Source organism: Triticum aestivum, chromosome 3D, assembly GCF_018294505.1.
Source record: "Triticum aestivum cultivar Chinese Spring chromosome 3D, IWGSC CS RefSeq v2.1, whole genome shotgun sequence".
Taxonomy (NCBI): domain Eukaryota; kingdom Viridiplantae; phylum Streptophyta; class Magnoliopsida; order Poales; family Poaceae; genus Triticum; species Triticum aestivum.
In genome coordinates this window covers 424,073,903-424,088,532 of record NC_057802.1, presented here as the reverse complement: position 1 = coordinate 424,088,532, position 14,630 = coordinate 424,073,903, and the positions used below count along the sequence as shown (strand labels likewise).

General features: G+C 40.8%; 2 protein-coding genes across 3 annotated transcripts in view; one reads left to right on the top strand and one right to left on the bottom strand.

Annotated features, from left to right (window-relative positions):
* Window positions 1-486: 486 nt before the first annotated feature.
* LOC123079335 (uncharacterized) lies at window positions 487-5,968 on the top strand. 2 transcript variants are annotated; one of them, XM_044502096.1, is made up of 15 exons: window positions 487-707; window positions 807-884; window positions 1,007-1,093; window positions 1,206-1,373; window positions 1,465-1,533; window positions 1,643-1,769; window positions 2,054-2,126; window positions 2,236-2,352; window positions 2,784-2,903; window positions 3,395-3,413; window positions 3,658-3,736; window positions 3,938-4,281; window positions 4,568-4,683; window positions 4,759-4,852; window positions 5,194-5,968. In XM_044502096.1, exons 1-15 carry the CDS (start codon window positions 579-581, stop codon window positions 5,248-5,250), a joined length of 1,677 nt encoding a protein of 558 aa, XP_044358031.1. In that variant the 5' UTR covers window positions 487-578; the 3' UTR covers window positions 5,251-5,968. The 2 variants fall into 2 exon arrangements, with proteins under 2 accessions (XP_044358031.1, XP_044358030.1); XM_044502095.1 differs by having other exon boundaries at window positions 3,935-4,281.
* A 1,864-nt stretch (window positions 5,969-7,832) lies between these two features.
* Window positions 7,833-14,630, bottom strand: part of LOC123079334 (dymeclin) — an 8,313-nt gene continuing 1,515 nt past the window's right edge. Inside the window, exons 2-18 of the mRNA XM_044502094.1 lie at window positions 13,642-13,881; window positions 13,481-13,544; window positions 13,256-13,385; window positions 13,023-13,164; window positions 11,946-12,203; window positions 11,774-11,858; window positions 11,188-11,290; window positions 10,254-10,379; window positions 10,075-10,188; window positions 9,785-9,903; window positions 9,602-9,689; window positions 9,423-9,515; window positions 9,264-9,353; window positions 9,034-9,153; window positions 8,776-8,867; window positions 8,416-8,470; window positions 7,833-8,156 (exon numbers count right to left, since the gene is read on the bottom strand). Coding sequence (XP_044358029.1) covers window positions 8,127-8,156; window positions 8,416-8,470; window positions 8,776-8,867; window positions 9,034-9,153; window positions 9,264-9,353; window positions 9,423-9,515; window positions 9,602-9,689; window positions 9,785-9,903; window positions 10,075-10,188; window positions 10,254-10,379; window positions 11,188-11,290; window positions 11,774-11,858; window positions 11,946-12,203; window positions 13,023-13,164; window positions 13,256-13,385; window positions 13,481-13,544; window positions 13,642-13,881 — 1,949 coding nt within the window. The 3' untranslated portion in view covers window positions 7,833-8,126. The remainder of the gene's footprint in view (window positions 8,157-8,415; window positions 8,471-8,775; window positions 8,868-9,033; window positions 9,154-9,263; window positions 9,354-9,422; window positions 9,516-9,601; window positions 9,690-9,784; window positions 9,904-10,074; window positions 10,189-10,253; window positions 10,380-11,187; window positions 11,291-11,773; window positions 11,859-11,945; window positions 12,204-13,022; window positions 13,165-13,255; window positions 13,386-13,480; window positions 13,545-13,641; window positions 13,882-14,630) is intronic.

Below are 14,630 nucleotides of genomic sequence, written 5' to 3'. Positions count from 1 at the left end.
CTACTTGCAGGTTTAGCGGACGCTTAGCCCCCCCCCCCTCCGGACCAGGACGCCATCAACACCATCATTGCAGATCTCCGCATGATGGCTCTCCGCTTGGCGCCTCCGCCTATCGCTCGTTTTTTCTCCTTTAGGGCTTGTTGACCTGTGTCCTCAGCAGAACCCTCTTGTACTCTGCGTGCGTCGTCTGGACGTGCTTTCGTGTTGTGTGTGTGAGTGCGGTTTGAACTTGTGTTGAACCTTGTGGCTGTGGTGGTTTGCTTTATCTATAAAGCGGGGCGAAAGCCTTTTTTGATAATTTTAACCTGTAATCGCATTAATTAAAAATAAAATGATAGGTAAATCACGATGATTGCGTATAAAAAATTTGTGCCCTTGCAAGACATGGACAATTATCTAGTAATAAGTGTAAAATAATATAGTTTTGTTAGTCCATGGGCCATGGCCTGGACCAAGGCTTTACAGGAGGCTAGGCCCATGGACGCGTTACCTCCCAGCTACGCAGCCTGCTGCATCCGAGGTGCTTCGTGCTCCCGACAGGCGTTACTCAAAAAAAAAAACTCCCGGACGGCCAAGGGATGCAAGCCGAGGAAGACGCCGAGTTCGTGGGTGCGCGGGTGGAGGCCGGCCTCCGCGCCGCCCGCTTCTCCTCGCCGCCGTCGTCGGAGGAGTTCGCGGCCTCCATCGAGCCCAAGAACGTCCCCGCCGTAACTGCTCTGCACCCCATCTCCTCCCAGCTCTCCTTTCCCGTGCCCCCTTCTGATGTCCCCGTGCTTGCTCCCGTGGGGGAAAACCCCAATATTTAGGTATTCCGCGGCGTGCTTAATGGGTCAGCCGCCTCCTCTCGGTGGGATCCTCTCCATGGTGGCCTCGACTACTTGCTGGTTGGCATCACTCCCTCCCTCCCTCCCCCTGTACAGTTCATACTAGGAGACAGCAAAAAAATAGTGCTCCACTTTGCAACCGTCGATGCAACATTTACCCTGTTCATTCACTCGTTCTTCAGGAGAAGGTGGGACCTGATGTTGCTGTGGAAGCCATGATGTCGAGCACTGGGCACGTGTTCTACGGGGATCTCAGAAGTCATGAGAGGGTTGTTTTTTTTTACTCCAAACATGCTGATTGAAACTTGGAAGTCCTAAATTATGTGTATGCACAATTTACATTGAAACGCTGACAACTAGGTATATTGTTCCTTGATGTAGGTTTCTATCCCATTCTCCACATTCATGCATTCCTGCAAATCTTACTTGGGGGGTCTGAATGCTGCTGATGATTCATCCAAAGATAAGGGGATTGGGGAGGAGCCAACTTGTTCAGAGGAAATGTGCTCAGCTAGCTTGGAGAATTCCGAGCAACTCTATTTAGCGCAGGCATGTTTGCCTTTTGCACCCTTCTGATAAGTAGTGACTGTAGTATTATACAGTTATTTATGTACATAAAAATAAATCTTACCTACAACAGGTGTCAATCCTCAACACTGAGAACAAAGAGAGATGCTCGTTAGAAGTTTTAAAAGAGGACATTCAGGAGGTCTGCTTAACTGTGTTTGTTTTTCATCCGAATTGGCTCTGTTCACGACTAACAAGCTTCATATTTGAGTTAATTTTTCTGTTAATTTGTTTCTCTTTTATTTCTGCAGCCTATTTTTCTAAAAGGAAGACCTTTTTCATCAATAAACTTTTGGATGAGTAGGGCTCACATGAGATCAAGTACCCATTATGATCCTCACCATAACCTTCTCTGTGTGGTGGCTGGATGCAAGAAAGGTATCTTTCATATTTTAGGCAGTATGCTATGCACCTATGATTTGATGTTCTTTTGGATGTTAATTTACAAGTTCTTTGAGTTTCATGTGTTGGTAGTTTTGTCTTTGGCAACAACATAGGAATATCACCATTTTACTACAACTCTTCAACTTTTGTTTCATGATCTTTTCACTTGATAAAAGATCCTTATCTTGAAACCCTTTGAGATATTGGTTTTGTAGCGCCTGATAATTTTTTAGAGAAACCTATTGACACTTTATTTTTCCTGAAAACATTCCATACAGTAACTTTGTGGTCTCCCTCCGCATCCCCATTTTTGTATCCAATGCCTGTATACGGGGAGGCCTCCAACCATAGGTAAACTCCTTTTCTCCAAGGAACTATTTACATTTATTTAATTGACTTGAGCAATTGGAATTTAGCAGATCGAAAATGCTTTCTCTGATCCCCCTATCATTTTTGGCAGCTGTGTCAGTATTGAGGAACCAGACTATTCAAGCTACACAAGAGCAAAGTACATGAAGGAGTATTCTGAAAGGGTTGTCCTAAATTGTGGCGATGCTCTTTTCATACCAGAAGGATGGTACATCTTTCTGAACTATTTTACACTGTACTTAATCCTATTCTCCGCTTCTCAATTTTAGATACCAGAAGATTGGTGCCATCTGCCATCCATGTTCCATAGCCGATTTTCATTTTTATTCTCATCATACCATTCTGAACCCTTTTTCTCCTTTAAATTAGAAAGTGGTTATTGAATTTAATACATTTGATATATGTGAGAAGCTCATATGTTGCTAGCATAGTGTGACATCCTGATTTTTCCATGGTTTGTTTTTTGTTTATTTAAAGTCGGCACCCATTTTTAAGTAAAAAACTGAACCCTGGGAAAATCTGCATGTTGCACATGGGAAAAAAAAATTATTTCTTAGATTTTTGCTCTGCTAAGTATCCTCTAACAAAACTAATGTAGGATAGCTAATACATCTTACACTTTGAGAGTTCATTTAACAGGTACCACCAAGTAGACAGTGATGATTTGACCATAGCAATTAATTTTTGGTGGAAGTCAAGAATAATGACTGAAATGTTAGAGCATATGGATGCCTACTATCTACGCCGAATTTTAAGGAGGTATTTTTATTATATTTGGGCCATCCACATTTCTTTTAATATGTGTTGCAGCTTCCCCAGATTGACTGTCTGTAGCGTATTTAAGTGTAAGAGTGTGCTTTTTTTTCCTAGTTTCCTTCAGTTCATGTATTTCCTGGTTTATTTCAGTTCACCCCTCCAAGTGGATTGTGTATATTTAATGCTCCTAGGTAACAACATCCATAGGATGAATGAATAAAAAGTACCCAACCCCATAAGATGAAGTGCATGTTCAATGGTTACTCTCCCTTGTAAACATGAGGTTTTCCATATCAATCAGGTGCTGGATCTTCCTCTACATTTGTAAGGATGTTGATGTGGGTACATGATACAAAAATAACAAACAGCTGTTACACTTTATGTTTTTGCTTATTTTGCAGTACCTATTTTTCATCAATATACCTGACTGGTTCCCCTCCTTGTTTTGGCACTATCTTGCTGGTGTCTACCTCTAAAACTGATTTGTAGTGAAGATTGGTGGATACAGAGATGGTATGTCCTATTACCCCTCGTTTGGTTATTTTGGTAGTACAAAACTTTCATTTCATCGTTTGAAAATACTCAAGTGTGCTGTTGGTTTCTGAAATCACCTGGCTCCTTGGCTCCTTGCCCTGATCTGGGGATTTTAACTAGATGATCCGTCGCCTCTGCGTGCAGTAGTTAGCAGTGCCTTTTCTCCCCGTGTTCACCAGATGAATAACTAGTGTAATAACTTTGTGCATCTCTCATGCGACAGGACAAAATAGCGCAGAAAAATTCCTTCAGTCATGCGCAAGAAAACAACGGTTTTCAGCCTACAGACAAAGCATTGAGACGTCAGTATTTTATGCCTTTTGAGATGCACCTTAAGCTTTCTGTCCTATTTTTTATTTTTGTTAAATTTAGTGATAGAATGACAGTTAAGTGCTCTCCAAACTTCTATTGACTATTTGCGATAGATGAATGTTATATGTGTTATTTGAACTTCAAAGATTGTCACAGTCATGATTCAAGACCTTCTGTTAATCATTTAGCAGGCTCTGAGCAATTCAATTTGCACAACGAGGTTAAAAGTCATGATACATCTGACAAGAAAGGGGCAACTGATACATCTGACAAGAAAGGTGCACCATTGCAATCTTTGGAACCCAGCACCCTACAAGCGCTTTATGAACTCATGTCACTGGTTCATGACAGTGTTGAAGCGGTTGACCAAAATAACATAGCAGAATCTGCATCTCAGGATACATCTTCCAGCCAAAGCATTGAAAGAAAGAAGATTGCTGCAGATGATTCATCTCTCTTGGAGAAAGACCCTGTTGCAAAAATCATTTTGCCAGTTGAACCACTCGAGTTGCGGAGTATGCTACTAGCAATGGTGGTATGTACCATGTATTTAAATGTTAATCAGCTGATACCATAGCACTTCCCCCCTTCTAAATGGAACCTTTTTTGCACTTTCGAGTCGTCATATTTGAAAATTAGCAAATAACTTGGTCTTGCTTATATTCCCTATGTAGCTAAAAATAACATGCACAAAACCTTTATCGGCGTTGGAGTATCATACATACTACATTATGCTTTATAATATTTTCAGCATTTATTCAACGCTGGATCATATTTTGTTCTTTGTTATCTAAATTCTCTTAAATTTCCACACTTTTCAGCATACTTTCCCGAGGACATTAGAAGGTTTAGTCCTCAACATACTTGGACCTACAGGAGCAGAGATACTGACTAGGAAGTTTGATGAGATGGATCAACAAACCACAACAGAAGAACAGTGAGTAGCCTCCCGTGTCATTTTCTTAATTCAGATTACAGTGACGATTCTAAGCTGTTGACTATCATGATACAGGACTGAGTTCTACAAGACATTCTACACCGCGTTTGATGACCAATATGCTGCAATGGACGCACTTCTCAATAGGAAGGAACTGTTTTCTTTCCAGGTACTTTTTTTCATGAGTTTAAGCTAATATTCAATGTGTTATTTAGACTTATGACAGAAGAAAATCTAATATAGTTAAGAATGTACCAGCTTATATGTTATTGTTGTCAACCCAAATGTCCAACGTGTCAATGTCTCATGGAGCTAAGCAACTACCCCCTCTGTAAACAAATATAAGAGCATTTAGATCACACACTCTCTTTACGGAGGGAGTAATATAGTGATATTATTGCTATCTCTGAATCAAAATTGTTATGTAATGAACTTACAACTTTAATGTTTTTGCCGATGTCATGGAGCTAACCAACTAATCTCGTTTACAAATGTTTTTATCTGATGCAGGTGTTCCAGAGTGTCCTTGACCAATATCTGAGGGTGCATGTTGATCGGCCTAGCTAATGTGTTACGGACGAATGCATGGACTGGAGGATAGATCATGGATCTGGTGTGCAGCCCTGGTGCCTAGAGTTGCGTTGTCGAATCGAAGCTTGCTGTGGGTTCAGAATTTACTTTATGAAAGGGATGTGAGGATTCGTTCGAGCTGCTAATCAGACTAGTGCAACATGAGATTCATCAGTAGTGTCATCAGTAGTGTCAAACTGTCAACACTGTCAAGTGGAGCTGCCTTTGGTTGGAGCCTCCCGAGGATCATGTATGATAGCCGATTGAATTATTTTGAGGTTTTATCGTTCTGAACTTCAACGATTTAGAGGTACAGTACTTCCAGTAACTTGAGTCTACGAAGCATTCAGAAAAATGCCACTCTGAAGCTTGCTGGTCACTAGTGACACATCCTGTTTCCGGCAGTTTGGTACGCCATAGCCGCCATCACATTCAGAGATAAAAGTGTAAACTGAGAGGCACACAAGCCTGCAAGACATTCTCCTCTGTTGTATAGCAGGTACAATAGCGGGAGGGTATGTCTCATGTTCTCTTTTGTGCAGGTGAAGTGGTTCATGTTTCTCACAAATTAAGTCATTAATTTATCGTGTTCGCGTGTGGCATACAAGTTTTGTTGCTCGTGTTACTTCATTTTACTTGTCATGTGTATGATCAATGTAGTGAACAAAACATTCTAACTGTACAAAATGTGACTGATAGCAACGGAACAATACAATACGCACAGCCGCTTGCCATTCAGAGCAAGAACAATTCTTCAGAGAAATGCAGAGCTCAATTTGCACGAGGACGGCCAACAAGTGACGCATTAGACAAAGATAATGGATGAAATAGAAGGCAAAGCTCTTCCACACCAAATTCAAAAAGAAAGTGAATTCCTCCTTTTTGACGCATGTATGATGCTGTAGTGAAAGAGATGGAACTTAGTGATGTTCATGAATGCAGCGAACAAAAACTCTGTACCAAATTTGATTGATAGTAACAATAGAAAACACTTCCCACAAAAAAAAAAACTCGATCGAACAGTAGGTGCACACAGTTGTTTCTCATTCAAGCAAAAATGATTCTTCAAATAGAACAAATTGTGGAATAGAAGGCAAAGCTCTTGTGCACCAAATTCCAACGAACGGTAAATTCATCATTTTGGCGCATCCCTGTTGCTTGAAGTGAAAAAGATGGAACTTCAGCCTTGCTCACGACCAGGTATTGGTACCTGAAAAAAAAAAGATTTGTCCACACGAAGCACAGAAAAAAAAACTGCGATCATTTCTCTCCGTGCTCATTTTTGCTTCAGGTGCTACCTGAAACAACGATCAGTGACAATTTTAAAACAAGGCCTCCTCTAGGCCAACACCTGCAACTCTGCATAAACTGTCAACCAAGGTAGGCAATAATAACCTGGAATTAGAACTGGTCCATTACTTAGCAGTTGGGGACAGCATGAGAACGACGGCATTAGACTCTCGACTCTCTCGGGCGAAGCTTGCGACCATCACTACAACTCACAGACCGGGAGACTGGATCCGGAACGCGCTACGGCAAAAGTAGAGGGCAAATGTCTGCCAGAGGCGCGGAAGCGCTGTGCAGCAGCAGCAGCGCCACGCCGACCGAGGAAGGGGATTAGCGCTCGGCGGGCCCGGCGGCGGCGGCGGGCACCGAGGTGATGTGGCCCCAGCGCGCCCGGAGGTAGGCGGCGTACTCCTCCTCCCACTTCCAGAAGCTGCAGCCCCCCTTCTGCAGAGCAGCCGGGACACGGAAGATTAGGTTAGAGAGGGGACGGACGGAGAAGAATCGAGCGCGGACGCGAGGAAACTTACTCCCTGGTACTCGCATCTGTAGAACGGGCGCCCGGGATTCTTGGCCGTCCTGGAGACGAACCGCTTGACGAGGCCTACATCGCAGACCGGGCAGCGGATCAGCGGGAGTGGCTCCTTGGACTCGGAGAAGGGCCACATGGCTTGGCAGGTCGACAAGCGGACAGATGCTCTAGGGTTTAGGGTTTGCAGATCTATGGAATGGTGGAGAATGTTTTCCTTTTTTTGTTTGTTTGAACGGAGTGGGGGGAAGGTGAGGAGGTGAGAAGAAGAGTGGGGGAATATTGGTCAGTGTCAAAAACATTCTTATATTATGGGACGAAAGAGTACTTGGTAAGGTTTGGCACAACGGCTAACAGATGGGACCGTGGGCCGCAGGGTAGAGATCTTCTCTACGCGGGAGCCGCTGCCTGAATTTCAGCCAACTTTCAAGTAGCGATTTTGTTGTTGTCGGCCAAATGCAAACCAAACTATCGTTTACTGAATGTAGCAAACGGAGAAAAAAAAACTTACATATGTGACACACTGGGATAAGTGTCTTGGCAGATACATACTGTTCTCAATATAACTAGGAATCATTTATACAACCTGTGTGAACTTGCATGCAAGTGCATGTGGATAACAACAGAGACCTTTTAGCTTTGCCATGTCATATGTAGTCATCATTTATAGTCATAGTACTTTTTCCAACTCTACGCATATAGCTAGACTCTTGCATAAGAGCTTATTCCCCTCAATTTTGCATGTCTCTCTGTCACATATGCAAAATTACCACGGAAGCAGGCTATTGTACTTGCTCTAATAATACAACGATATAACTTATAAACGAATTGTGTATGGTGCCCTATGCACTACCTACTTTCAAGAACCAGATACAATCCCCTGCAATTCCTCACACCCCCCACCTCTGGTATTACATTATGGGACAACAGAAATATTAACACAAAATGAATGAAAATACACTTTGATTATCATATGCCGCCTATATACAACAGTCTCTTTGTCAGGATGCAAGTCCAACATTTTTGTGTGTTGTCAGAACCCAAAGGCTCCAGATCATCCCTAAACCTTTTGTTCGCTGGATGGTGAATCCTGGAGTGGTCCATTTTGGCAGGCAGAAAAAATGTTATTACAAAAACACTAAACAAAATAGTACTAGAACTGAAGCAGTGGCTGTATTGAGAATTCCCAAGGATAAATTCTTCATGGAAACATAAAAGGGGATTTTCACATCCTTGGAATCATGTAATTTCTAATATTTATTATTTTCATGTTCAGGGCACGGCTGAAATTGAAAACTTAACCCAAGCATAAAACCTGATTGATTTTCAAGCAAAAGAGAGCAACTTACATCAACATGAATCTCCACGGGGAACAAATTTATGGCACCAGGATTGAAAGAGAATCTGGCAAATGGAGGAAATAATAGCAAGTTATACAAAATTGTCTAGGTAAAACACGACTGCCACATGGTATTAGAAAATGTCTCTAGTTGGCATCAGATATGTAGAAAATTCTAGTTTACTTCCGAGTCAATGTGGGCCAATTTCATTCCACTATCCTGATAAAATGTGCCATAAGTCAAAATAACAGTTTCAAGGCATTTCTGTAGCATCAGTAACTGCATGCTTAGACATTATTATCACTTGCATATTCATAATAATTGCATATTATATGTGAAAATCAGCATACACAAATAAAAAATATTTACCCTCGTGATAGTATAAGCCTCCATGCATATGGAATGAAGAATTCCTCAGGATGACTTTCTTGCTCATATGTAAATCGTAACTGCGTAAACATCTGGAAAATACAGAATTGTATATTGTTATGCCACTCTAAATACCAGAATAACTTTTATATGGATGGGATGAAACTTAACACAAAACAATAAGAAATATGAAATATGGCATGAACCCCTACTCTATGATTAGAGTAAACTGCAGCAATGTCACAATACAAGTCTCACCTTCATTCCTTCTCCACGCCATGAACGGCAATTTTTATTAATGAGTTCAAGAACCTTGTCAACAGACCATTCCCCATCTAACTGTTGCATGTCCATTCTACTGTTGAAGAAATCCAATACCTGACAGACAAATTTATAAGACGGAATATGATCAGAATCAGAATCTGGAGGAAGAAGACAATGATGTGTTGTACTTTGTTGAGTTCACGAAAGACAAAAAAGTAACATACTGTGTATATATTCTCAAGCAATTCATTGAAACGAGGATGGTTCTTGAAGGGCTGAAAAACTTCTTGTCGGTGCAATACAGCATACACAACCTGTTCATGAACATGGTATAAGTAGTTTGGCTCTGCCTATCAGGTATACTGCACTGGTAACTAACATACCTCAGGATTTCTGGGTAATGCATATGTAAGGATTGCATTGATGATTTCCAGAACGATTCTTAAGAAGTCGGTGTATATGTGAAGCTCCGTTGACTGCAAAAGAACACCAATGTTTACAGATATGAAGGGAAGAAAAAAACACAATGGTGCTGTTATGAAGCAAGATAACAGTAGAGTACCGTATCATCTGAAATGATGTCTGCTTCCATTTGATCAGGCGTAACTTTGAGAGCCTTGTCATTTTTTAACTCTGCTAATTTCGCATACCTGAAGAATGGTAGATAAGCAAATGGACAGGTTAACTTGAATTAACTTAATTAAGTGTAAAATGTATGAAACAGAGAGAGATTGAGCTACCATACTTGCGAGAAAGCATGTCGAAGAGGCTAACCAGCCTTTGAGATGCATATGCACTCAGCCTATGCGCATGAGGACCCATGTTTGCTAGAATTGCAAGACAGTTTGTGTGAAGGTAGACATCCTACAAGTATACATAAGCTTGTCATTAGACTGTTATGAACCAGAGACAGTTTGACATGCAAAAGGAAACTTCAAATAAGGTATGATCGGAAGTCTTCCTTGCAAAAAGGAAACTTAAGGCGAGGACATGCATCAATTTCCCTGAACAACAAAAACAAAATCTTGTACATACTCGCAGCTTGGAGAGATTGTACTTAATGGTTCGGATTAGTACTACGACCATCAATGATCCCAGAGAAGTTTGATGCATGAGGCGCTCCTGGTACCAAGGAACGCTAGGAAGCACCTGAAAGTGAATACTAAATCATGAAAGAATTCATTAAATAAACTAAACCTAGTTAATTTTCTTACCAATTTGTGCACACTAGCATTGAAGGTTGAATCTTGACTGAGTATCAGGAGAATTATCAACAGCATGTAGATCTGATTGGAAGTCTTCCTTGATGCATTGTAGAGCATTTCCAAAATAGGCATAAGCTGTTGACAAAATCCAAACTATAATAACTCAAGGTATTGGGGGAAAACAACTCAGGCAGTCGACAAATGATATTTGTTAATATATGTAATCAAAGCCTAACCTTACATGTAAAGTATGTGTTGGGTTATTACTTTAGCTATTACTCCCTCCGTCCGGGTTTATTGGGCCTCTTAGCAAACCAGCCAGACTGTTTTTCTAAGGCCCCGCTGGATGTGCGTGCTCGCTGCCCTCGATCCCCTCCGCTGAACGCGCGCCCATTGGCTGCAGCTTTGGGTGAATCGCTGCATGCAAGCGTGGAACCAGGTGTGCGCAATAACTAACCTAGGATGGACTTGCACTGATTGGTTGCATGCAAAAGCAAAACTGGCAACCGGCGGCCGTGACGCTTCGAAATAACTGCAAATTAATCTAATTGGCTGTACTTAAGCTCAGAAATCACGGATGCTCACCAATAATATTCTTCCTTGGTACTCAAGCTTTGGCAAGTAGGCCCAATAAACCCGGACGGAGGGAGTACTCCTTGGTTTTATTATGTATATCCCTATTTGGAATTTGCTTTCTAATGTTTCATGCTGACTGCCACAGAGTCACAGATTTACCAATTCATGGAAGGATGGGAATGAAAAGTAGTCATGGTGCAGCTCTTACTAATGAAAAACATATTAACCACTGATATATTCTCTCACTAAACGGGAAAAATAGTTTAAATGCAACTGTTTTATTACTTCAAAGCATATTCTGTCCGAATATTAAATGCCTACATGCTCCAACAAGAAGGGTTACAAACATAATTGCAAGAAAACATACCAAAGTATCCAAGTCCGTTCGAACCAGAACATACTCCTGAAAATCGCAGTTCCCATGGACCAGAGAATAGAGCAACAGAACTGAGCTCTCATCTTTTAAGCATCTGTATGGATAGTGGAAACAAATAAATTACACACCACTAAGGTCATTTGGTACATAATAATTTACGTCCTGAAACAAGATGAACATATATGATCCTTGATCTTTGAATAAATAATGATAGGTCATCGATAATGGGCCCACAGAAGATGTCAAGATAGCTACTTCTAAACCATTAGTTTTGAAATTACTCACAGCAGTCTCATTACTACCATCAAACCCTGATACATGACTCCATTTTGGAATGCGGCGTTAATTGTTCAGTGTTATTCATAATCTACACATGACCAAAATTATTGCTAAGTGCAGTGTTGTTTTTATCCATCAAATCTGATATTAGACCAGAATCATTGCTACATTTTCATTTGTGAAGAAAAAGGAAATAATCTCATTGTTTTCTGCACCAGAAATATTTGGTTAAATTCCACAAATCTAATAAATAAAGTGCGAGCATATCACTGAATTAGCATGATAATGCATTACTTACGTGCCAAGAGCATCAAACAGCGATGCAAAAGACAGACTGACAACGGGTCCATTTTGAGCATTTCCCTCAACATCGGCATGATCAACTGCAGCATAATGCATTTCTGCAACTGTTAGTGATACATATGACTATATGAGTGCCACAATTTCTCTATATTGCAGGTGCATCTTACATTGAATGTCCTTAGCATTGTTTAGCGCCTTGCAGTAAGGGTTCTCATGAAAAGCTGGTGCATCCTTGACATTGGTATTTGAATCACTCATGTAGACACCGTCGGTTGGAATGGACTCATTCATTGAGATGCATTTTCGGTAGTAGATCAGAATAAGCAGAACAAGCAAACTGTTATCTGCCAACTGACTTGTCGTACCTTCAGCACTTGCACTTACAAAATAGTTGAAAGTATAATATGGCAGTAGTACGAAATTTGCTGCAAAACCAGATAGATGAGTAAATTCAAAGATTTTCGATAACTGAAACATTCTCGTAGTAGGGAATATAAGGATGATTGAAGTGTACATAATAACTTCATGAGTAAGATAGTAGGGCCTGTTTGGTTAGTATACTAAGGTCACCAGCATTTGCCACACTTTTTTTATGCCAAACATGACTAAGGTTAGGCGATCAAGATGGGTGCCAGTGTGCCACACTCTGCTAGACTTAGGACGATCAAAATAGGTGCCACACTCTGCTAGACTTAGGACGATCAAAATTGGTGCCACACATTGCCAGGCTAAGGGAAACTTGCCAGACCCATGTTGCAGGAAAGGAATATTGTCGCAAGTGTGACTCTGAACCAAACATGTGATTAAGGGGCTGTTCTGTTCACAGCATAAGCCTGCAACGCCTAATTGTAGGCATGCAACAATTACTTATGTGGGTATTTTGATTGGTGACATAGCTGTGTCTTACCATCTCACATTCGGTCAAAACTCAACAACTTGTGGTGTGGCAAAGTGTGGCAAAGTGTGGCATGGTTAGTAAATCAAAGTATCAAACAGCCAGGCCCTGAATTTTGGCAAATAATGCAGTATAGTCACAATAAAGGTGTAAAATGGCATAGCATCATCTATTGTAACATAACAGATATGAGAACTACAAAAAAAAATACATTCTAAACAAAAAATTAACTATAAGATGAAAATGTTCAGAGTATTGGCATCATGCGCATGAGTTGCATTGACATGCCGTCAATCGTGATGATACAAAAACTATAAGCACTCTCTGTGGAGAAGATAACCCGCATTACCAGCTGCTGAGCCAACTCGTTGCAGAACACCAGGCCCACCATCATCAGAGAAAACAGGGTGTGAACCATTTGAAGGAATTTGTGGTCGTCTTACAAAATTAAGTAGTAATTTTTGAACAACCGAAGCTACTATGGAACTGTCCTGCAGAAGACAGATGTGGCAAAGGAACGCATCCCAAATTTAGCTAAATAATATCTATAAATAAATCATCATATGCAGATTCCGTTTTTACCTGAAGCATAGCCGCATCAATGAAAGGATGCACATCTTTTGGTTCTGGAGATGGTCCAGAACATAACTGAGTCGACATAAGGACTAGCATCAAGTTCAGAAGCTCGTGATGTAGGTAGCATGACTCCGGACTGCATATAGAGATATTAAAACAGTGAAGTTCAAATGGCAAACAAGCATTTTAGAAAGGAAAAACTAGATAGGCATACACCATCCATCAAGATACCTTACATCTACACTACCAATGTAGTTCAGCACCCCCTTCATCAGAAAATACTCCACACTTTGGTCTAGAGGAGCAGGGAAATATAAAATATCGTTAGAGTTTACTATATCAGCCATACAAAAAACATTCATAGTGCATTTGAAATTTTAATGATCATTTACCAGAAGGAAAAATTTCCAGCCCCTTTTCATCCTTGTCGATGTCAAGGCATAGCTCTTGCCAATTATCTGCCTTGGCATTCTCAATAATGAACTTGAGAAATATGGATGATATATAGGCAGCATTGATAGCCTTTCTATAGACGCTAGAAGTTACAGAAGAAGCAGATGTGCACTCTTGCAAACACCAAACCAAATGGATCAAGATCTTTGCAAGATGCTTTGTATGATAGTTGTTCTGCGCTGCACATACACATAACCCAGATTGTCAGACCAATGAGCCAAAGACAATTGTGATTTAATTACAGGAACTAATCATACAAGTTCTGTCAAAGCATTGGAACCATAAGGTTAACACTTAACAACTGGTATAATCAAGTAACATATTTAGGGATGAACTACAGAACGATGGCACTTGCCACGATGCGCACAATACCACATGATATGCCCACATCACTTTGGGTCATTCAATCACAGCAGCGCACTCAGACGTGTGGGGCCTGATCGTACGTGCCCAGAACGCCACACTGTGCAATGGGGGCAGCGAATGTTCACGCCCTAAAAATCTCAGAATATTTATATCATGCAAGTGGCTCCAGTAACATGAAACATTATTTGCAGGAATGTAAACTGCACTGAAAAGATGATTCACAGTAAGTATTTACTACTTAAAAAGATTGGGTTAGTGATCGTGGTATGACACGCCTTACCCTTTCACCTCCCTAGAAAATATCTAACATGTTGCACTTCTACCATATCAATGTACATAAAAGTGTTAAAAGTGGAAGGTAGGCATACCATACTAACAGGTACTTCAACATACAACTCTCAAGCATCCATAGGATATGCCTACCTTCCATTGTAACACTCTGAACACAACAATCAGCAGTGGGGCAAAAAATGTACACATTTAACTACCAAAAATGCTACCCCTATGGGCAGATGTTTAGAAAGCCCACCTATGGGCAGGTGTTTAGAAAGCCCACCTATGT

Bases quoted from the DNA above. Each gene is read 5' to 3' on its own strand.
- LOC123079335 (XM_044502095.1), top strand. From the start codon at position 579: ATGCAAGCCGAGGAAGACGCCGAGTTCGTGGGTGCGCGGGTGGAGGCC. The intron at 1,094-1,205 runs GTTGTTTTTTTT...TCCTTGATGTAG, and splicing joins ATCTCAGAAGTCATGAGAGG to GTTTCTATCCCATTCTCCAC. The intron at 4,853-5,193 runs GTACTTTTTTTC...TATCTGATGCAG, and splicing joins AGGAACTGTTTTCTTTCCAG to GTGTTCCAGAGTGTCCTTGA.